Here is a 23,987-nt window from a genome sequence, read left to right on the forward strand (position 1 = left end):
ATGCTAGGAGTCGGACGCCTTAGACAATCTTAATTTTTGCAAGGTAAATATAAGTTACACAACTCTTACAAAACATATAACCTCTAATACAAAACATAAAACGCTAGTCAAATTCTCACAGTGAAGGGCAGTACACTTCAGATGTGGGTAGTTCAGGACACTGATAGTTATACAATGACATGTACATGGTGTTTCCTGGCAGGAAGTTCAGCTCATGAAAGATGGAGTTGTCAATTGGAATATCAATGGCTTGGAAGGAATCACAACCTTCATTCTTGGCCAACACCAGTGCATCAATAACTAGCTGTTTCTGTGGAGTGACCATCGAGAAGAAATAATACATGGAGGCCTCATAATAGTAGTCTCCAGAGGTTTGGTCAAAGATTATCCACGAGAGCATGAAGCTGAACATATCAGTGATGTCTCCTGTTTCTTTGTCTACTACAACGTAAGTGATAATTGTTCTTGGCCTGGTCATGAAGACATACGAGAAAGTTTCTTCATCATCAAAAACTGGATGGATGAAAAACTGAGACAGGTATTCGTTGACAAATTTGAATGCTTTCGGCAGATCATCCCTGCGGATCTTACGTAAGCCAGGAGTCTTGATGAAACGTGGCACTTTGAAATGGTCCCCTACTTCAGACAGGATGATTCCCTGGTGGATATGAACACGCTGGGTCAGAGAGAACTGCCATGACTTGGTGCTGAACACACAGTGGAGAATTGTATGTGGTTGGAAGATTATTCCTTGGTAATAGCCTTTCTGGTTAGCCCGCCGCATGATCTCCCTGACAAGCATATACTCCATCCTTTTCCCGCCATATTTCTTGTGTACACGTATATACCGAAACAAAACAACAGGAAGTGTCTCATTTCCAATCACCATTTTGGATGGTATTCCACAGATCATTCCAACTAGACGCTGGTTTGAAGAAACACGAATACCAACCATCCAATCACGACACCACCCCGGACGATGGAGTAGCCAGTCTAGTCGATATTGTGAAAGCTGATAGGTAGAATTGGGACAGGCAAACGTGACCACTTCTTCGAATATTGTACGGTCATCTATATCCAAAGACTCCCACACAAACCCACTGGGTAGGGGATAAGGCTCTTGCCGTGTGTCTGGTTCATGTTCCATTGGTCCCACTTGTTTAACAACAGCACCACACGGCAATACAGGTAATCCTTCCCATAATCTGAATTCTTGTGGTGTAGGCGTGACTTGTCCAAGTCTTCTGTTCTTTATCAGCTTTAACGTAGTCTTGATCTCGGAAGTAGAACCAGAAGCTTCAGTGTTAGAACTCTCTGTTTCTGCTTTACCATTTGTTTCATCACTTGTACCATTCTCTGCTATACTAGGCTTTGCGAGGGAAATTGGAACAGTGATACTCTGAAAACCTCCAATCTCTAAGTACGTTAATCCTTCCCCAGCTAGTTTCTCAAAGTTTTTGCACATGTTCTTATAGGCCAGGTTGTCAGTTTTCTTCGGAACTAGCCATCCTGCTTGTAAGGAGTCTTCGAACAACAAAACATAACACACAACCATTGTCCCTAATGGAAGACCCAAGATATTTCCTTCAAGCCTTTGTTGATGGTCCTTTAAATCAAATATAGTCAAATCATCAGGATTTCTGTGGTATTTCTCATGAATTAACGTGTAACCAGGTAACAGCTTTCTTCTAGGAATATCTTCATGTGCATCTCTGAGTTTAGCTTTATAATAAGCAGCCTTGAAGCAATCAACTACTTCCCCCATATCATCCTGATCTAGATCCATGCATATTGCTTCATACAAGTGTAAATCAAACCAAGAGGCATGAGGTAGACCAACAAACTTCGCATAGAACTCCCCCTGTGATCGGGTTATCATAAATTCGTCTAGAACTGATTGTGGTAGTCGCATAACATCCTTCAAAACTGCCCATTTGTGGAGGCTTTCCTTCAGTTGCACAAGTCCCCAGTCAAGGAATTGAATTGTTGCAGACATGTACGTGTACATTACTTGAGCTTTGATCTTCCCCAAGTTTTCCTTGTCCTCCAGACGCTCCAAAATCGTTGGCACAGTCAGCTCCTCAATGACATAACCATTACTGTCAGCTTCTGCTTTCATTTTTAATTCTGAGATAATAGAATCAATTAATATGGTGGGCGTTTAATTGAACACTTACTGTGCTGACGTTCTGCCTCTATTTCATCAATAGTAGCCTGGTCTAATCTCTCTCTGCCATCAGTAGTTACCTTGGCAACTGCAGTAGATTCATCCTCGTTAGTATCGGAGGCGTTAACTTCCTTGCACTGTCCGATTGGTTCAGGCCTCTCCGGGGGAATTTCCTCTGCTGTTTCATCTATTTCACTCATTACAAACTAAAAACACGCCAAAAATAATGTGAATAATTACAAAGTTCTACAAAACATAAACGATAGCTCCACCCAGTTGAAATTCAGGTAAACCTCTCCTGACTGTGTATTCTATTTTATTCGTGCAGAAACATGGAGCTGATTGGCGCAATAGACCAGGGAACATCTAGCTCGCGGTTTATAGTAAGTTAGAATATTCCATGATGATGCTTTTATGTTGTTTACAATGTGTGTAGCTGTTTCAACAAGATCGCTCCATCGTAGCTAGCAGCCAGACGGAAAGCAGAGACATTAAATTATCCGAAGGGTGAGTAAAATGCTTCTGTTTGTGTACAATTTAGTGCATAGTTAAGCGCCCCATAAAGGTCACAGCACGGTTACCATGGTTACCCCTCTCCAGGTGGATCCAACAAGACCCAGGGGAGATATTACAGTCAGTGAAGAATTGTATTGAAGATGTGGCTAAGCAATGTAGCAGTAAAGGTATCAAACTGGACTCCATTAAAGGTACTAACCTTCCACCAAATGGTGGACAAAATAAGACAGTAATCATAAGGTATGGAAGCACTTGACCATCAGATATTGCAAGGTCAAGTGTACCAATATTCACTGAGATGCCACAATGCGACCTTACTCCATTTACATAAGTTTGGTTGTTTATAAAAATCCATACCAGTTGGTATAGTAACTTGGTACCTAGGCAACTTGCTGTCTATCAGATTACATAACTGTATGATGGTGATGTGTGTTGCAACAAAAGCTGTGACTGACTGCTCTGTTGATCCTATGGGTGGCTGGGACGTGGCTATACATGTATTAATGTTTAGTGTCCATTCTAATTGCCTCCACACATTAAATTAATTTATAGAACTTTGCGTGGGCGAGATCAAAGGAAAAAATGTACTTTAAATTTCATAAAGTACACTCTCAGCCGGCCAACTGCTTCATCGACCACAAAGAGTGCTTTATTGCACCGCAAAGAGTGCTTTATTCGTTCAATAAAGCACTCTTTGCGGGCAATAAAGCACAGTTGCCCACGTGCCTTAGTGTAGGCTAATAGCCTACGGGGCTCGCGCCAGTACGACTAATCACCCAAGCCGGTTAAGGCTGATAGCCTCGCCGCGCTGAGTGATCAATCACCCCAGCCAATACGAGTTCTACCACTGGATTGCTTTTATAGACATACCTAAATGCTTTGATGATGGGTGGGAGAAGGTAACGTTGCTGTTACGTTTGTTAATGTAAATGGACAATTAGTCCTGGAGATATCACTTCACCATGTGACTCACAATAGAATCGATTGTGGGTTGCGAGCAAAACCTGCCAAAAGACGCGATGAACGTCTACCATGCCAAACTATGGTGAACTACACGTGAGTTACTTTGTTAAACTAGTTTGTGTACGTTCAGGCTGCTAATAGTTCGTGCAACGCTTGTTAATTACGAGTCCTAGTGTATGGTGAAGCTACACGACTAGAAGGTTCCACAAATCATTTAAAACATAGCCTTGCTCGTGCTATATGAAAAATAAAGTGCTCGGCCGCGTGCCTCGTACTTTATTTTTCATATAGCACGAGCAAGGCTATGCTTTAACATATACATAGTGATATAGATTTCCCCAGGTATTGTTTGATATATTATGTATGCTAACCAATACCATAATACATTGACAAGCCATAAAATGAAACAGTAATCCTATATCTAATGTCAGATTCTAAAGATTATTACTTTTATTCAGTTGATGAGTTTGGTTGTCTGTGCTGGTCCCATTTGGTGGCAATTGCTTCCTTTATGGTCTCATCATCTACAGGATTACAGCATCTGCCACCATTCAATCTGTTCTTCATACAGTAGGAGTGTGGTAGTATCTGTAGTTCAGAAACATGTGGTTGATTAGGTAAAACTAGTTGTGTGCCATATGGCAAATGAAACACAACAGTGACGTGATGATGTCTAGTACAGTCTTTAGTATCCTTGTCCAAACGTTTAGCGTATTTGTTGATCACTATGGATGGGTCAGTTTCCTTGTCATGTTGTGGTGTGAAATACTTTGTGTTGTTTCCTTGTATCAGTAAAAATGTTTGGTAGCAGTTGTCACTTGTAGAACACACTAATACAACATGGCTGACTTCTTGTCGGTAGACCAGTGTACCAGTGTACCAGCTGCTCGGTAGCAAAGTTGTTGACTGGTGATACCCCTACATTCCTGGTAGGCTTCAAGGACTGCTGTGAATTTAAACTCAAATACACATGGACCGTAGACATTGAATTTTCCTGGTCGTGTTGTTGCAAACCACAGCAAGTGGCCTGGTAAACTTCTAGTGTCATTTTGAGATATCAGCTTTCTTGTAGCTTCATCAGCATCAATGAGATAGCTTGCACCATTTGAGGAATACGAACGCCATTGCTTTGGGTTCCCTTTAAAGATAGCCTTCCCTCTTTGGCATATTCTGATCATCTCATTGTAATGAGTACTATGGAATAGTGTTGGTATGGTGTGAGGTTGTGAATCAGAGATTCCTTGAATTTCCACAAATCTTTTGCAGTAGAATAATTCCACTTTCTCACCAGGACTAACAATAGATACAAGTTTTATTACATATGTTCACAAATAATGACATTCTATAATATACTGTGGAATCTCAATGGACCCCAGAAACCAAGAAATTTATAACTTGTTTTTAGAGGGTGTTCATAAAACTTAGAACCAGGAACCAAATCTTTGTCGTTATAGATATTCCTTCACTTGAAGTTACTATATATGTCATATGTAGGAGCTGTAATTTATATGCCTCCTAACATAAACTGTCACAGATTAGACCAAAGGGAATTCAAGCACAACTAAGTTTTGATAATTTTTTTATACCACAAATTGAGATACGTATATACAGTATGTATCTGTGTACTGTGCATGGGTATATGATGGGGACTAGAATACATTACACAGGACATAATAATGTTTGCTGAGACTTGTGACATATATTCATATGCAATTGCAATTTAAAAATAAGATACTACCACTACTGCTATGGAACCTGTCACCCCATCTAATGCCTACCACATGTTAAGCAGTCACGGCCAATAACGAACAGTTAGTGGTTTTCACCCATTGGCGCTTTCTGCCTTTCAAGGCATACCAATATAATTCATTGCTTCAATTAACAACCTAGCATTAGTGGCTGGTTGGAGTAATTTCCCACTAGAATGCTGCTTACTGTCCTATCAGTGTGCCCTATAACAGCCACATGTAAGAAAGGCCAGGCCTGAAAGTGTTCATTATACACATGTTCCACTCTAATACATTGTCTCACCCAAATGGCTCATCTATGATCACATCTAAGGAGAGGCTAGAAGCCATCTTCTACACTGCAACACGCACACGGACGCACTCAGTTAACACACCTAACTGAGTGTGTTGTGTAGATGGAACATTATTAAGTTGTGTTTATTGCTGATTAATGCTGTGACTGTGCATTAGTATAACAAGGAATTAGTCATGGGGAAACCCCTAAGAATTCCCCTAACCAGTGGTCAGTTGGTTAACCATAAAAGTATTTCCTTTAGTCACAATGTCTGATTAATCACATACTGTAGTGTGTTGTGAGATATTTGTGTGACAATGATCTCCCTGTATCACACATACCTGTATTCTTTCAAATCAAATACTGTATATAGTACGTGTGTATGTTAGCTACTGTAATCTATTATACTACATACATTTTAAGCTAGCTGCATGCTATCCCTTCTGGTTAGTACAATGATGTAGCAACTACATGAGCTGATCCCATGAGGTACTTGTTTTGTATAATGGTATTATGGGGGGATTGTTTGTGATGACTTCAGAAGCGCTAATATGGTGTGCGGTTATCTAGGTGCACTGAGGGTGACAAATTTCTTGGAGGGTACTGGTTGTATGTACACTGTATACTCTTAACTGATGGGACTAAACTTCAAAGCATACTATCATGTGTGACGTAGATTAGCTGTTAATATGGTTAGTATAGGGAGCTAATGGTGCAGCTGTTCAGATTTTTGTTTGGCAGTACCATATATCCTGGATTGGTTGTCTTGTTACCTGGAGGTGTTTTGTGTTGTGATTACTTGTAGTCATGGAAATGTTTAGTAGTAATCATCACTTGTAGAAACACTAATACAACATGGCTGACTTCTCTTTGGTAGACCAGTGTACCAGCTGGTTGATAACAGTTTCTCATTTTCAAAGAAGTCCAACTCCATGGTTCATGACAGGCCACCTACACTATTATATTTAGTGTAGTCTACCCTCATACTAATATTACTGTATACTGTGTGGATAACATTAATGTTTCATATAGAGGTGTACCGATATACCGATACACATCGTATCGGTGGCCGATATAGACATTTCTACTATATCGGTGGGAGCCGATATTGCTGCTAAAAACCGATACGATACACCGATATAAAACTGAACTATCTTGAGGACACTGTCCAATGATCAAGCCATATTATAAACCCTATTATTTAGCTAACAAGGGCGGGAAACAGTAATTATCTTCTTTGTCTAAAAGCAGTACACTACGTGAAGCCATACAACAAACACTCAAAGTGGTGGGCCTGTGGAAACAGCAAAAAGATGAACCAAGAGCAGCATAAAAACAATCAGCCATCTTTACAAGCCATTAAAATGCGGAGTAATCCGGACTAATCTTGGCAGGGGCATGTATTAAAATATTTGTGGGTGCCTTATAGTCTGAGCTGTCAATAGAGGCCACACCACCATGGGTAACCAAGCATAGCCAATGATCTTAAGACTGTCTTCAGTAGTTTCTTCAGTAGCTAAGTTAAACATGGCATATGTGGTTCCTCAAACATGGGTAGTTGGAAAAGGCGGGTACGGTCGGACGCGGACACGGACGCGGACATTTTCAAAAAGGACTTTTACATTTATATAACAGTTATTTTTCATACCTAACGCTGTTTTTACAGCAGTCTTCGCCTCCAGACCCAGGCGTCGATCTTTTCATAGCGCTTATCCATTTATAAGCGCACGTGCGAAGGATAGACTAGCACTCTAAAGACCATTATAGTGTTGTATACGTGCTCTAGAAATCTAATTCAGAGTCACAGAGATTAACCTAGCATGTCCCAACTTAATCTCGTAGGCCAGGTCCTTGAAATCCTCAACACTCGGTATAAGCGCCTGCGCCTTATACTAAAAGGCGTAAGATTGTGGATTTGGCCTGCTAAGCTAAGTTGCGTGGGGCATACAAGCTAATCTCTACAACTATATAACTCCGTATTAGACTTTAGAACATGTGTATAACACCATTATGGTCTTTGGCATGCTGTGGAGTGCTGGTCTAGTCCTTCGCACGTGCGCTTATAAATGGATAAGCGCTATGAAAGGATCGACGCCTGGGTCTCGAAGCGAAGACTGCTGTAAAAACAGCATTAGGTATGAAAAATAACTGTTAAATAAATGTAAAAGTGCTTTTTGAAAATGTCCGCGTCCGTGTCCGCGTCCGACCGTATCCGCCCTTTCCAACTACCCCTCAAACATAAATAGCTACACTTAGTTATATCGGTATATCGTATCGGTATCGGATCGGTTTGAAAATGATTAATCCATATCGTATCGGTATCGGATTGGTTTAGTTTTCTTATATCGGTACACCTCTAGTTTCATCAATATGGTATGTACCCAGTTCCACATGTGTTGTGGTACTATAGAGTAGAATAAGAAGCTAAATTAAATTTGTTATTTTATCCAAATCATCATCAAGGTATTGGGATAGCCAATCAGAGAGAGACTACCATCCTGTGGGACAAGACAACGGGAAAATGGCTCTACGATGCAATTGGTTAGAATGTTCATATCTTGTTATTGATCTGTACATATCTATTTGTCATTTCCAGTTTGGTCTGACACAAGAACATCACAAATTGCTAACCGATTTGCTACTGAGAAGGGACTATACCATCTTCAGGTGGTGTCTTCTACTTTAAGTGACATAATGCCTTAATTCAAAAGAGGTTGGACATGCTTAAAGCACCACTAAAACAAATTATACAAAATTTCTTTTATTGAGGGCCTTGGGTGATACATCAATTGTGTAATGCAGTGAAGTGTTATTGTTCCATTATAGCTATATGTACCTGTGTGACAAGTATAGTGTGAAGTTGTCTACATCAAACCATAACTTACTAATCCACCCAGAACTAAACACTATTACACGCAAGCTACATTGCCTTGAAGCTTACGTGAAGCACAGTATGATTATCTAACTGACCCCATCATTTTTCAGTCTTGTTTTGTGACTATTGAGGGTCACTTGAAATACCAAATATTTAGGAATATGGGCCATATATTTAATTTAGGTGGCACTTGGAGTATGTCCAACCACTTAACTGTAGTCCCCCATTGTGTTAATGGTGGCTGATAGTAAAGTGAAACAAGTTTAGTTAAACCATTTCATAAGTGAATTTGCTTTGGCTAGTAAAATGTCACATGTAGACAATTACCAAACAGATATGAGCACTGTTCAAGTAGTTCCATATAGTGCCCATGTTACTATATGTACTTTATTAGTAATAAATCATACTGTGGTACATTGATCTTACCACTCCAACTATTGTTGGTATATAGCCAAAATGTGGTCTACCGATATTTCACTACTTCAGTGCTCTCAAGATTATTTGGTTGATGGAGAATTGTGAGCCAGTGAAGGAGGCAATTGCTGCTGGAAACTGTCTCTTTGGTACTGTGGACACCTGGCTAATCTGGGTGCGTTTGTGTGTGCGTGCATGTGTGTGTGGAGGGGGTGTGTGCATGTATGTCTCACCCAGTGGAGACCTGATGCTAGTTCATTTTTTACCAACTGTCCATGTCTCACGTAACTAGTGAGGTGCAGGTGGAACCTCAACGAGTGCCCACACCTTCACTTGAGCCTCCTAGACAGGATTCACCCACTGACTTGAATCAACTAGATAGGCATGGCCACATTTATATGGCTTTTGATGTATTTTTGTGTGTCATGGTGTATCTTATTTCTACCACAGAATCTCACGGGAGGAACTAAAGGAGGTGTTCATGTCACAGACGTCACTAACGCAAGTCGGACGATGTTGATGAACCTTCAGACACAGCAGTGGGACAAGGACCTGCTTGACTTCTTCAACATACCAGCCACCATCTTGCCTACCATTAAGAGTTCTGCAGAGTGTTATGGCAAAATGGTGAGAACCACTGTATGAATATGTACGACCTTCACAGTTAAGTCTCTGCTAAAACATATTCCATATTCTCAAGGTGTTGTTATCATGTGGGTGGTTTAAATAGTGGGTTTTTGTAATTTTGTATGGTAAAGTAATACAAGCACATGGTGCTTGTGACAAGTCCTGTTGATGTGTGTTCTTAAAGTACTTTACTTTCTTATACATGTTCAAATGTACATGATTTCAGCTTTGTTATGCTTGACAAATTTCCCTAGTCTGTTACTCAATTCATGTTGCTTATGTAACTTTGTACATTTTCTTAGGTGGATACTTCACTGAAGGGAGTTCCACTATGTGGGGTGAGGTCATTGTGATGTCATTACATGATGTGATGTAATATGATGTAGTGTCTCGGTGACCAGTCTGCTGCATTACTAGGACAATACTGTCTTACTGCAGGAGAGGCTAAAAACACGTATGTAAATGTATATAAAAGTGATGTGGTGACTGTTCTATTAGAGTATTTTGTCATCTGTTAGTGTGAACACTTGAGGACACTTACATAAACCAGACACTTAGTTAAGGCCGTAAAGACTGTAAAATGACCTGGACATCATAATCAGGATATTAATGGTTGGTCCTAGTAATGTAAATACAACCAAAAATCAATTTTTAAATTAGAATATAATAGAGATCATAGAAATAAACGGTGACGAGGTTGCCTGGATACCTGCAGCTATACTAGTGGGTATTTCATTGCTGGTTCTTGTCAATAGTATAGCCAGATTAAATGTCCACTAGTATAGCTACAGATGTAGGCCATTATCCCATACTTCTAACAATCCCTGTTGGATTAATGAAATCATGTTGACACATTTTAAGCATGAAATGGTGACCATATTGTTTAGCTTACCTTTAGTAGAACATTGTCTCAGTTTGTTATTTATTTCCATTGTATAGTTATGGTACTGGAGCCTTCCTATTGTTCAACACTGGAACTGATGTAAGTGAACATGTACAATAAGTAACAGTTAGACACTTGTAATTAGTGTCTTTGAAGATTTTAAATTAAAAACTGAGGTCATGTCAAAGATTGCCAAGGCACAGAAGAGTGTCTTGGCAGTCTTGGCAATTATTGACTCACCAATGGTTTTAAATCCTCAAACATGCCTATTACGAGTGTTTAAGTACTTTAGACAATGGCATAGAAGCAGTGAGTTGATATAGAGAGAGTTTCACGAGCAAATGATTTGGGGTTACGACAAGTCACAGATATATAGACATTTGTAAAGTTGATACTTTTGAGGCTTTAAAGATGTGTAAATGCCAGTGTCAGCATGGCTGTATAGGCCTACAGGGCACAATGTAATATGGCAAAGGCCACAAACCAAATTAGCTAATGGGTTTTTAAAGTATTAACCAGCTGCCATGATGGTTTAATTACTAGCTAACTACAGAAACAGGGTGCACACTGTGTTGGTGTTTACTGATGTGTTGTCCACCTGAGTGTAATTGCATTACTATCTGTGGTTGTACACAAGTATCCTTTTACTAGCTGGTCATTTCTAAGAAGGGATTGTTGACTACAGTGGCGTACAAGTTGGGACCAAATGAGACAACACAATTTGCCCTAGAGGTAGGTATGACATCATCATGGTGATCACATGACATCATGTGATCACATACAGGGTGCAATAGCTACAGCAGGTCAGGTAGTACAATGGTTAAGAGATGAGATGAAGTTTATATCATCAGCCAGTGAAATTGGTGAGTATGAAATGTCAAAATACGATAATGTAGAGTATGATCAACTGGTGAAGACCAAGTGTTTGTGTAATTGGAGATGAAAATATTGAGGTACAACTAACAGATAAGGGTATATGGTACCAAAGTTGAATCATTGATGTTGATTTTATAAATTTCGGCTGGTATTAAAAGTTGAGTAGAAATAGCATTCCTTTATTATATCTGGCTACTTCACTAAAACAGTCTTAGAAACAGCAAAATGATTCACGAAAAATTGTCTTTAAAAAATGTGCTTAAGAGTCCTTGAATAGAGAATGCAATCATCATGGAGTAGTACTGATTGAAGTATAAGCCGAGTAAAGAAATGGTGTTTTGTTGATAGAAGCACAAATGTGTAAACTCAACCCAAATGAATATTGTACATAGACTAATGTCTTTAACTATCCTTATTTGTTGTAATACCCTGTATGTGTATGTGACAATAAGTCATTTAATTGTGTTTACCTCACAGAGTCACTGGCTGCTCAAGAGAAGGATACTGGTGGAGTATGTTTTGTGTCAGCATTTCAGGGACTGTTTGCTCCTTACTGGAATGCTGAAGCTAGAGGGTACGTCTGTGTGTGTATGTGTTATGTACAGATCAGTACATAATGTGTGTACAAGCTACAGTACCTGTGTATAGACTATATCTGGTATACAAGTGTTACATCTTGCATTGATAATGTACACAGTGTAATAGGTATATTTTAATGTGTTGTTTTGATCATAAGGTCTAAAATCTACCATTACAAAGATGCTTTAGTGCCTCCTATTCTCATTACACTAGGCTAGCATTGGAGTACATCTTAGCTGTATTTGGGACCTTTATTTGTCATGGAAAGTACTAATAGAACGGCATAGTACACAAATAATTATGGTGTTTTTGTGCACTTGTCAAACTTGGCACAGACTATGCTTCCAAATATACAGTAAACCCTCGATTATCCAAACCCATTTGTTCTCAGGCAAGGACAAAAGTGTTCAGACAAGTGAATTGTTCAGTTAACTGAAGCCCATATAATAGTTAGACACCAAGACCAAGGGAACTAAGCGATATAGTAACCCTAATGGCCTGAGGCTGTAGCGTCCCGAGCGCAGCGAGGGTGCTACTAAAGGCCAGAGGGGTTACTAAAACGCTTAGTTCCCGTTGGTCGCGGTGTCTAACTTATTTAGACTATGGTTTAAAGTACATACCTTTATAGCCAGAGCATTAGGGTGGGGTGAAAGAGCAATGCAGAACGGCAGAACGGTTTCTTCCTGAAGTCCTTACAGCGCCCACAAAAATAATTATTCTACCGGTAACCAGAGTAACAGCTAGAACTACAGTAGATACGCTGTTTAGTCTATTATTTGTCCAGAATTATTCGCAGAACACGGAGAAGAATTGTATCACAGTATTGTCAAGTACTCCAGTGTATCTTTCGTGTTATAATTATTTTTCAAGTACAAAATTGCCTGAGGGCGGGTTACTAAATTAACATGTGTAGGTGACTAAATAAGCATGTCAGGTGACTAAGTGATTTAGTAACCCTCTAAATGAGCTGTACCATAGTCTAAACATTATTATACACAAAACACTATTGAGTTACTCTGATAGAACATACACCTCACATAGGTTGCTACGGAATTATAAAATCTTTTATTCAGAGGAACTGATTTTTTGCACAGGCTGACTGACTAATTAATACCTTCAGACAAGTATAACAGGGCCTGAAATTATGTTTTGGAAATGGTCTGACAAGTCCTGCTATTTGGTCGGACATACTCAATAGTACTGTACAAAAATTCCTAAAAGTGTTCAGACATTAGCCAGAAATGGTCAGAAAATGGCAGATGTCTGACCATAATTTCAGGCTCTGTATAACAGCTAAGGCTTGATTTTTTTCACTGTTTGATGTCACTAGGTACCTTTTGGCATACTGCAGTATGTACAATACACACATCATGGACTTACCAGTGTCCTCCTTTGTGTCCCATTTATTTTTGCTGACAGCCAAAGGTGTCAATTCATGGTAGCTCAATGGCTTCCCTGTGTTTGTAAACTTCAATCATTCGTATTTTTCATGGTGACTGGACTGTTTACAGAGATGCTTCTCCTATTGTACTTTGCTAGTAACCCTGTGCAATGGACTGAACATAGCTGATAGTGAAGCATAATGGCCACTTCACTTTTGAGTCAGTGATTGATAGTTGGAGTATGCAAATCGTCCATATTTTCTGTTGTGACTAGATTGATTGCAGAGATGCTTCTCCTACTGTTCTTCACTTGTAGTGCTGCATAACAAACGGGCTGAACATGGCTGAAAGTAAGGCGTAATGGCCACTTCACTTTTTGTGTTAGTAGTTATTGATACGTAGTTGGGACACATGTTTAGATGAAAACACTGATTAACGCAGATGCCATTCTTTCTTTGAATGTGGTATGCATGGGTCATAACAATGTTACAAAAATAATAATAAATAAATAAACACGTATATATATATAAGGAAAAGTTATGAATTTTCAATCTGATTAGTGACCATAGAAAAAATAGTTGGGAAACAAGGGAGGTTGCCCACACCTGCATATATACTAGTGGGCATTTAATCCATAATCCAGTCATGGGTATAGACTGAAGTAGGAATTAAATGTCCACTAGTATATCTGCAGGTATAGGCGGCCTCCCTTGTTTCCCTACTTTTTCTATGGTCCCAATTCAAACTTAAAAGATCGTAATTTTTCCTTATACTTGTAATATTATAACTTATTGTTACACACCATTGTTGGTTATCCACAGAATGATTACTGGACTCACACACAAAACTAACAGAAGTCATATTGCTAGGGCAGCCTTGGAAGGGATGTGTCTGAGAACATGGGAGGTGTGTTGAGTATCATGGAATGTGGATTCTAATTTGTAATCTGTGGTATGTAGATCGTGAAGTGCATGTCAGAGGATTGTGGTGTTCAACTAACACAACTAAAAGTTGATGGAGGGATGACAGCGAATGACCTCTTTGTACAGATGCAGTCTGACCTCCTAGGAGCTACTGTGTGTAAGTGTAGATTAGTATATAGGATGTTAACAATGAGTGATATTGTAATTCAGTTAAACAACTATCATGGTACTGTACAATAGAAGGTTTGAGGCCAGAAAATATCACCCTTAAGCCAGTCTCATATTTCATTCATGACATCCTGGCAGTATTAGGTATCATCAAGCCCAAAAATATCTGCAGAGCTATCCCAACTCTTCCAAAAAAATTCTGTGGAATTTGTAATTTTCTGCTGGCTGGCTGGTACAAGCATAACTCAATTACAATAGTTTTATTTCTTCATTGTTTTGGGCCTGATGTGCCTATTGCAGCTACAATGTTGAATCATGGACTGACCTTTGTCCTCGTTTGTATCCAAATTTTTTCTCCATTAATGCATAGGTGTTAATTTTTGCAGTGACTTTAATAATCACTTTATATTTTCCGCGTAGTGTGACTAGATTGATTACATAAGTCCTTCTTGTACCATTGTAATGTATTATATGTAGCTAAAGTAGAATGGCCACTTAATTGATAGTCATGCAGGGTACACGTTCAGTCGTATTTCTGTAGTGACTGGATTGATTGTAGAGACACTTCTCATACACTTCTTTGTTACTGTATGTAATGGGTGGAACATAGCTGAAACCTCAAATGTTATATTTCTAGTTTTTCCATACACATACACAAATAAGATTTTCAACTTGGCTAGTTTAGACAAGTGGGTTATTACACAATGACCTTATTAAGGCACAATTGACATGTTTAAGAAATTACGAGCTAGCTAGAAACCTTGGTGCACAGTGCCCTAAACTAGAGCAAATCACATTTTGTAATTTACTGTTTGCAATTTGTTTTTAGTGCGTACCAAAATGGCAGAGGCTACTGCATTTGGTGTTGCCATGGCAGCTGGCATTGCCTCAGGTGCATGGCAACTATCCAAGATGACCACACCCCTTAACGACCCCTTTAGTCCAGTGATGTCCACTGAAGGTAATAATTAGTATTCATTTGTGTATTATAAATATTATTCCCACATTGCAGAATGTCAGAAAACACGAACAAGATGGGAGGATGCTATGAAGAGATGTAATATGACCAGTTGACTAAATGATACATGAAATGTATTTTTAATGAAATCAATGTGTTCAGACAAGGACCACGCATCATGTATTGTTCACTCAGTTCTCATATACTCAGTAGCTAATCAAACATCACTGAACTATCTACCACCTTAACACAGAATAGGTTGCTATGAATGGTGAAGGCTGTGATTGAAGATATTGGTGTGACTTGTATTTTGTGTAGGAATGGTATTAGTCTCATATGGTCAGTCTCTGAGTGAATAAAAAGCTAACAACATGAGATAAAAATTAGTATTGTGTGGAGACCAGTGGTCTATTCATATATCCACCAGATATTAATAGACCACCATAATATTATAATGGTCAAGGTTTATGGGACCAGTTTAGTTCATAAAATCAACCCAAGTGTGTACATTTACATTTTAAATGTCATGGTGTTCATAACTACACACATCAAAAGGAGAAGCCTCAATAGTGAAGTTCTACATCATCATGTGGCATAAGTTATGGTGGTGGGAGATGAAAGAATAGCAGAGAATGTGTCCACTTGTGTCAGTTCTATGAACTGTTTTTCAACAGTGCTGTATTGGAGTGGTAGTAAAGAACAATTATTCAAATTTGTGTGGTTGTACCTGTTGTGCCAATTCTGGAATTTGTTAGCAGGGAATTTTTGTTACACAGATAATGGTCCAGTAATGTATTCATTGTTGTCTACCTGACTGATGGTGCTGTTACTAGGTATATGAATAACAATTAAGTTGGGGACATCATTCAAGGAAAATGTTCTTTTGATGGTCTGTATTGTCTCTCAAGAAAGCTGAGTTTATAGCTTATTACATATCTTTGGCTTCTTTATAATACAGTAGTAACTATTAGAGCTTCTGTGTTGTGTTTGCATACATAATAATAGACTTGCATGTAATGTGGCTACAGTTATACTTGAGATGCTGCTTCCATCTCAAGTATAACTGCAGCCACATTACATGCAAGTCACTATATATAGTCACCAACAGTGACTCGGACTACACAAACTGAACACATGTCCATTAGCCACTGTTGGTGACTATAGTGACTTCTACCACACATAATAGTGATAAATTCAAATCTTGCATGGCATGTGATCAGCAATAAAACCGTTAGGGCCAAAATTCAGTAGCTTATATTGTTGTGTAGCTTATGATGCCTATTATGGCTGTATTATGGATTATGTCAAACACATTGGTAGACTAGACTAAAAGGCTAGGTGATAAGGTTATGATGAATAACATTCAAGTTGGGAATGTCTTGCACAGGAAAATGTCCTTTTGATGTGCTGTGGTTAGAATAACATCTAGCTTGACCACAGTAACAAGAAGGAGTGGGAGAATTGGAAAATGTGAAGTAGCTGGAAAAGGTCAAGAAAATGTGACAGTGAAAAATATCATAGACAGTAACTATTGTTACATACTTCCAATGAGTAGAAAGAGATGGCCATGCAGTGGAGCTCATGACAACATTCACTAGCTAGAGGACTGTGTTATTAGCTATGCATGTGCGTCTTTTCCACACTGAGCATACATGCGTCATGTGCCCTCTGATTGGTAGGTTGTCCCATTAGTCATTGTACTTGGTTGTAGCTATGACGGTGCTTCGAATTAACAAATCTGTTGGTAAGAAATGATAAGCCTGACAAGGAGCCTGGGATGACCTCTGGTGGTGTCCACTGCTGACCTTGTCGGGTAGCTATCATGGACAGCTCATTTCACTGTATACGTCTGTTCTGTACTAGCAGTGTTGGGAAAGTTACTTTGTAAAAGTAACTAGTTACATATTACTTTCAACTGAACTATTTAGTTACAGTTACATATTACCCATAAAATAAAGTAACTATAATAATATTACATATTATATTACTTTGTGTCCACAGCCTTAAGCTGTCCACAGGAAAAGTTACTGATAAATAATATGCAAGATTTTACAACAAATATGACTATCCACATACTCTATGGAATTGTTGGCCAATTGAATACACTATAGCAAGTAATATCACCTAAGGAATCTATTGTGATACTTATTGTAGAATTGTTTATAGAATTTGCAATGTATTTTTCTGTGAATCTTATCACAAATCATCTGACAAACTTATTGTATTTCATTTGTTAAATTTTCTATAAAACCATTGAAGAATTCCCCATTGCAGTTTTACTACTAATTTTGTTATAATTTTTCATGACACAAAAAACTTACAAAAATACAACCAAAACTAAAAGCATACAGTAATACAACATGTCCTGCATCAGTACATAGCTATAGTCCTGTCCTTTAGTAATCATATGTTCTGTCTGTTAAGTGATCAACAAATGTTCTATCTGTTTAGTGTTCAACAAATGTTCCATCTGTTTAGTGTTCAACAAATTCCATCTGTTTAGTGTTCAACAAATGTTCTGTCTGTTTAGTGTTCAACAAATGTTCTGTCTGTTTAGTGTTCAACAAATGTTCCGTCTGTTTAGTGTTCAACAAATGTTCTGTCTGTTTAGTGATCAACAAATGTTCTGTCTGTTTAGTGATTAGCAAATGTTCTGTCTGTTTAGTGTTCAACAAATGTTCTGTCTGTTTAGTGATTAGCAAATGTTCTGTCTGTTTAGTGATCAACAAATTTCCATCTGTTTAGTGATCAACAAATGTTCCGTCTGTATAGTGTTCAACAAATTTCTGTCCATTTAGTGTTCAACAAATGTTCTGTCTGTTTAGTGATCAACAAATGTTCCATCTGTTTAGTGTTCAACGAATTTCCATCTGTTTAGTGATCAACAAATGTTCCGTCTGTATAGTGTTCAACAAATTTCTGTCCATTTAGTGTTCAACAAATGTTCTGTCTGTTTAGTGATCAACAAATGTTCCATCTGTTTAGTGTTCAACAAATGTTCTGTCTGTTTAGTGTTCAACAAATGTTCCGTCTGTTTAGTGTTCAACAAATGTTCTGTCTGTTTAGTGTTCAACAAATGTTCTGTCTGTTTAGTGATCAACAAATGTTCCATCTGTTTAGTGTTCAACAAATGTTCTGTCTGTTTAGTGTTCAACAAATGTTCCGTCTGTTTAGTGTTCAACAAATGTTCTGTCTGTTTAGTGTTCAACAAATGTTCTGTCTGTTTAGTGATCAACAAATGTTCTGTCTGTTTAGTGTTCAACAAATGTTCCGTCTGTTTAGTGTTCAACAAATGTTCCGTCTGTTTAGTGTTCAACAAATTTCTGTCCATTTAGTGTTCAACAAATGTTCTGTCTGTTTAGTGATCAACAAATGTTCCATCTGTTTAGTGTTCAACAAATGTTCTGTCTGTTTAGTGTTCAACAAATGTTCCGTCTGTTTAGTGTTCAACAAATGTTCCGTCTGTTTAGTGTTCAACAAATGTTCTGTCTGTTTAGTGTTCAACAAATGTTCTGTCTGTTTAGTGATCAACAAATGTTCTGTCTGTTTAGTGTTCAACAAATGTTCCGTCTGTTTAGTGTTCAACAAATGTTCCGTCTGTTTAGTGTTCAACAAATTTCTGTCCATTTAGTGTTCAACAAATGTTCTGTCTGTTTAGTGATCAACAAATGTTCCATCTGTTTAGTGTTCAACAAATGTTCTGTCTGTTTAGTGTTCAACAAATGTTCCGTCTGTTTAGTGTTCAACAAATGTTCTGTCTGTTTAGTGTTCAACAAATGTTCCATCTGTTTAGTGTTCAACAAATGTTCTGTCTGTTTAGTGATCAACAAATGTTCCATCTGTTTAGTGTTCAACAAATGTTCTGTCTGTTTAGTGTTCAACAAATGTTCCGTCTGTTTAGTGTTCAACAAATGTTCCGTCTGTTTAGTGTTCAACAAATGTTCCGTCTGTTTAGTGTTCAACAAATGTTCTGTCTGTTTAGTGTTCAACAAATGTTCCGTCTGTTTAGTGTTCAACAAATGTTCCGTCTGTTTAGTGATCAACAAATGTTCTGTCTGTTTAGTGATCAACAAATGTTCCGTCTGTTTAGTGTTCAACAAATGTTCCGTCTGTTTAGTGTTCAACAAATGTTCCATCTGTTTAGTGTTCAACAAATGTTCTGTCTGTTTAGTGTTCAACAAATGTTCCATCTGTTTAGTGTTCAACAAATGTTCTGTCTGTTTAGTGATCAACAAATGTTCCATCTGTTTAGTGTTCAACAAATGTTCTGTCTGTTTAGTGTTCAACAAATGTTCCATCTGTTTAGTGTTCAACAAATGTTCTGTCTGTTTAGTGTTCAACAAATGTTCCATCTGTTTAGTGTTCAACAAATGTTCTGTCTGTTTAGTGATCAACAAATGTTCCATCTGTTTAGTGTTCAACAAATGTTCCATCTGTTTAGTGTTCAACAAATGTTCCGTCTGTTTAGTGTTCAACAAATGTTCTGTCTGTTTAGTGTTCAACAAATGTTCCATCTGTTTAGTGTTCAACAAATGTTCTGTCTGTTTAGTGATCAACAAATGTTCCATCTGTTTAGTGTTCAACAAATGTTCTGTCTGTTTAGTGTTCAACAAATGTTCCGTCTGTTTAGTGTTCAACAAATTCCATCTGTTTAGTGTTCAACAAATGTTCTGTCTGTTTAGTGATTAGCAAATGTTCTGTCTGTTTAGTGTTCAACAAATGTTCCATCTGTTTAGTGATTAGCAAATGTTCTGTCTGTTTAGTGATCAACAAATTTCCATCTGTTTAGTGATCAACAAATGTTCCATCTGTTTAGTGATTAGCAAATGTTCTGTCTGTTTAGTGATCAACAAATTTCCATCTGTTTAGTGATCAACAAATGTTCCGTCTGTATAGTGTTCAACAAATTTCTGTCCATTTAGTGTTCAACAAATGTTCTGTCTGTTTAGTGTTCAACGAATTTCCATCTGTCTAGTGATCAACAAATGTGTTGTCTGTTTAGTAATCAACAAATGTTCTATCTGCTTAGTGATCAACAAATTTAGTGATCAACATAAAATTATGTTCCGTCTGTTTAGTGATCAACAACAAATGTTCCATCTGTGAAGAGATCAACAACAAATGTTCCATCTGTGAAGAAATCAACAAGCATTCCGTCTGTTTAGTAATCATCAACAAATGTTTCGTCTGTTTAGTAGTCAACAATGTTCCATCTGGATCATCCGAAGAATTCTCCACATACAAATCCCAATTGTTACAAATGCATGGCTCGCATAAAAAATCTTCAGCAAATTGGCCATAGCCTCAGAAATATAGCTCTTCCCTGCAGTATAATAATATAATCAGCTGTGCATATAATTAAATAATAACTCACAAAGTTTAGACAACCATTTTTTGCACTGAAATCCTTCCTTTGTTCTAGATTTTTTATTCAGAACACTCATTTGGGTATAAATTATTATTTGACGGAGACTCCTTCAATGGAACATCAACAAATTAATTGACGGAGACTCCTTCAATGGAACATCAACAAATTAATTGACGGAGACTCCTTCGATGGAACATCTACACACTTCAATAGTTTCAAATACACTCCAGATCAAAGCATTCTTCTGGTTTTTGTACACCCACACCAAATAGATTTTATTTTGACTCACTACAATGACATACTATGCATACACAATAATAGGAACTGATGTGCTTGCTTACCAGATGAAGTGGATCCTTAAGTTGGTTAGCCAACACTACAACCTGAAATTTTTACATTCGACAACCATACAAGTTAGGCATTAGCTAGCTATCACCTCACCTGTTGTGTTACTTCAATGGCAGCCATTCTATAGGGCTACCATTAAAAATAAATTTTCAGTTATACAAATGAAAGTGCATGTATGCATAAAAATTAGATTAAATCGCATCGTTCAGTCACAATTGCAACTTACCTCTCTGGTGCCGCCAGTTTTATCCCGGCTGGCATCACTGAAGAACTATAGCATCTCCTTTACTTATGCCATCAAAACGCCCAGACTTAAAAGAATACCCTCGTGAAGCTTAGGCCTTCTCTCAAACATCCTGCACGACGTCCACGTCTTCATCAGTTTGAACTGAGCTCCCGCCGTTTCTATCACGTGGTTACTGTCATGGTGACGATCACGTGAATTGCTCGACTCTCGGAAGTTCGTCGTTCTGGAAGCCTTTGGTGATGGTTTATGCAAACAGCAAGATGTTTTCAGTCCGTGCAGAGACATTTCAGAGTGTTTAGAAATGAAAACAGGAAGAAGTTTCACAAGAATACATCTCGGAATACATGTATGCTCTGTGCGCATGCGTACAGATCATCTCTGTCTATGACCTGATTATTTATTGTAGATGAGGCAAGTGGACATGGTGTGTGTAGGGATCACATCACTACAATACTAACACCAATAGAAAGTACTTTTACACGAGTCTTTATCACCATTCTAAGACTGACGATTTGGAGAACCAAGAAATCAACCATGCAACATAACCAGTCAGTATGCCATACCATAGGTAGCATATAATATCCATGGCCATACTTGACAGCAATGTCTGAAGTTGACTATGGTGTGGACAAAAGCCAACAATTGTAGCTAATGGTGATAGTACCTGATCAAACAATCATGTTTTGTGTGCATACTTATACACTCTCATGATTGCATTCAGTTGTTCATTCAATGCAATGCCATGCACATATGCTAGAATCATGTTACTTTCTATAAAAGCTGATGCTTTTTGGAATATACTCATATTGGGATTTGAATGGAAGGTTGAATATTTACCATCTTGTGAAGTTTCAGAACACTTTTCGGTTGGTGACTGTCCACATGCAGTAGCATGCACATTGTTTAGTGATCATTTACTTTGGATTGGATTGTGCATGGCAGCTTATACAAAGGTGCTTTGCTGCTGTTGGTTCATCACAGCCCTATACACCCAGTCTTTAATCAGTGATGAAATCACAAGTCCACGATGATTTGCATACTACCACAGTCCATGCAAGTTGGATGAACTACTATAATAAATAATTATATAATTATAGCTCTGTGTGTATTGATGTTGTAAAGATAATTAATATTCAAAGCCTCATGATCAGATGAACACATACATGCGGTAATAGAATTCTACAAAGCATTTTACAATGCACTAAAATTTGCTGTGAAATAAAGTACACTATTTTATAGTCATTATATCACTATTTGTAAAGTGAGAATATATTGTGGAATTACTCGCAATATTCTTTTGTCATAATTCCACAATGAAATATCATGTAGTATTTTATACTATATTCCCCAGTACTGTTTAATGTCCTGTGAAATTGTTTGCACTATATTACTGTGGTTTGTTTCAGTAAAATGTTATGCATAATTCTACTGAGTGTTTTATAGCACAGAAAAATGCTCTGCAAAACACTACATACTATTCCTCAGGTACTTTTCCTGTGGTCACGTCGACTCACGTGTGAAACTACCACCTTATCACGTGACATGATTGCGTTGTTGGACAATGTGCAAATCTTGGTTATCAGTAAGAAGCTGGTGAATAAGCTTCATTCAGTAGGCTTCGTTACTTCGTTGTGGCTAGGCATTACTCAGAGAATAACTAACAAGATTAGTAACTTCATTACTTGTAGTAATAATATTACATAATATTAGACTCGTTACAGTAACAATATTACTTAGGTAACGCATTACATTTGTAAGTGAAGTAACTTGAGTTACATTACCTGTTTTTATAGCGTATTTCGTTATATTGCTTAGTTACCACAAAAGTAATAATATTACGTAACGCGTTACATAAGTAGTGTGTTACTCCCAACACTGTGTACCAGTAAGGCAAGGCGGGTCTGGTGACTCTAGCATACAAGACTTGTGCAGCTGGAATTTAACTGTTTTGTAGGTAATTCGTTATCCACAACACTAGTACTGATACCTCCTCTGTGGCACTGCTATGCCCTTTGGATTCTGATCACCATCTAGAGTCAGCCAGGCATTGTATTTGTATAATATAATTAATTTTTCTTTTTAATTGAGTGTATATGTAATGCTGTTTTTGTTTTTTGTTACCCTTGCCATGCCCACTTGTGGAGCTTATATTGCCCTATTTGTGGTAGCATGTGTCCGAGGATATAATTATACTGTTACCTGTTGGCAGAACTTGATCGTTTAAACTTCCCAAACTTTTATGAAACACTAGAAATGTGTTAGGGCATTATCGGCATTTCTGTTAAGAATATACTGAACCTGTTGCATTTTATCCATATATTTTTATATTTCACACCTACCCTTGCCCACACTGGTGTTTATGTAACACTTCTCTGTGGTCTCATGTGACCAAGGACACATTCACTCGTTTATTGTATGTATGTATGTATGCATGTATGTATGTATGTATGTATGTATGTATGTATGTATGTATGTATGTATGTATGTATGTATGTATGTATGTATGTACATTCTCTCATTGTTTCAATGACGGTAACATTGTCTTGAATACCATTAAGAATCCTGAGAAATCATGTTTTCCCCAGACCATGCAATGATATGCAAACATGGTGGCCTCACTTTCATTCGCCACAATGATCTTCGAAACATCACTGCTGAGCGGCTTTCTAAG

At 37.9% G+C, this 23,987-nt stretch overlaps 2 protein-coding genes and 1 long non-coding RNA gene across 4 annotated transcripts; 1 reads left to right on the top strand and 2 right to left on the bottom strand.

Moving 5' to 3' along the window:
- Positions 1–12: 12 nt before the first annotated feature.
- LOC136240550 (glycylpeptide N-tetradecanoyltransferase-like) lies at positions 13–2,477 on the bottom strand. Its single transcript, XM_066031549.1, has 2 exons — positions 2,178–2,477; positions 13–2,127 (listed from the first exon to the last, which is right to left on the bottom strand). The coding sequence occupies exons 1-2, from the start codon at positions 2,365–2,367 to the stop codon at positions 116–118; spliced, it is 2,202 nt and encodes a 733-aa protein (XP_065887621.1). The 5' UTR covers positions 2,368–2,477; the 3' UTR covers positions 13–115.
- Positions 2,406–15,522, top strand: LOC136240573 (glycerol kinase-like). The gene is made up of 17 exons (XM_066031578.1): positions 2,406–2,550; positions 2,604–2,674; positions 2,768–2,874; positions 8,132–8,209; positions 8,265–8,335; positions 8,995–9,132; positions 9,408–9,584; positions 9,887–9,922; positions 9,971–10,038; positions 10,524–10,566; positions 11,119–11,199; positions 11,252–11,330; positions 11,821–11,917; positions 14,126–14,210; positions 14,264–14,384; positions 15,225–15,356; positions 15,408–15,522. The coding sequence occupies exons 1-17, from the start codon at positions 2,500–2,502 to the stop codon at positions 15,467–15,469; spliced, it is 1,497 nt and encodes a 498-aa protein (XP_065887650.1). The 5' UTR covers positions 2,406–2,499; the 3' UTR covers positions 15,470–15,522.
- Positions 15,523–20,129: 4,607 nt separating this feature from the next.
- Positions 20,130–22,165, bottom strand: LOC136240505 (uncharacterized). Of its 2 annotated transcripts, none has more exons than XR_010693850.1 (4): positions 21,296–22,165; positions 21,063–21,190; positions 20,728–21,009; positions 20,130–20,676 (listed from the first exon to the last, which is right to left on the bottom strand). It is a non-coding gene; the product is annotated as an uncharacterized lncRNA (long non-coding RNA). The 2 variants fall into 2 exon arrangements; XR_010693847.1 differs by having other exon boundaries at positions 21,063–21,198.
- Between the last annotated feature and the right edge of the window lie 1,822 nt (positions 22,166–23,987).

Source organism: Dysidea avara, chromosome 1 (genome assembly GCF_963678975.1).
Source record: "Dysidea avara chromosome 1, odDysAvar1.4, whole genome shotgun sequence".
NCBI classification, from domain to species: domain Eukaryota; kingdom Metazoa; phylum Porifera; class Demospongiae; order Dictyoceratida; family Dysideidae; genus Dysidea; species Dysidea avara.

What these genes read in the sequence shown, in the direction of transcription:
- LOC136240550 (XM_066031549.1), bottom strand. Translation starts at nt 2,367, where the DNA reads ATGAGTGAAATAGATGAAACAGCAGAGGAAATTCCCCCGGAGAGGCCT. An exon ending in AGAGGCAGAACGTCAGCACA is followed by an intron (nt 2,128 to 2,177) that starts GTAAGTGTTCAA and finishes CTATTATCTCAG; the next exon opens with AATTAAAAATGAAAGCAGAA.
- LOC136240573 (XM_066031578.1), top strand. Translation starts at nt 2,500, where the DNA reads ATGGAGCTGATTGGCGCAATAGACCAGGGAACATCTAGCTCGCGGTTT. An exon ending in GCAGGAGAGGCTAAAAACAC is followed by an intron (nt 10,039 to 10,523) that starts GTATGTAAATGT and finishes TCCATTGTATAG; the next exon opens with TTATGGTACTGGAGCCTTCC. An exon ending in TGTGTCTGAGAACATGGGAG is followed by an intron (nt 14,211 to 14,263) that starts GTGTGTTGAGTA and finishes TGTGGTATGTAG; the next exon opens with ATCGTGAAGTGCATGTCAGA.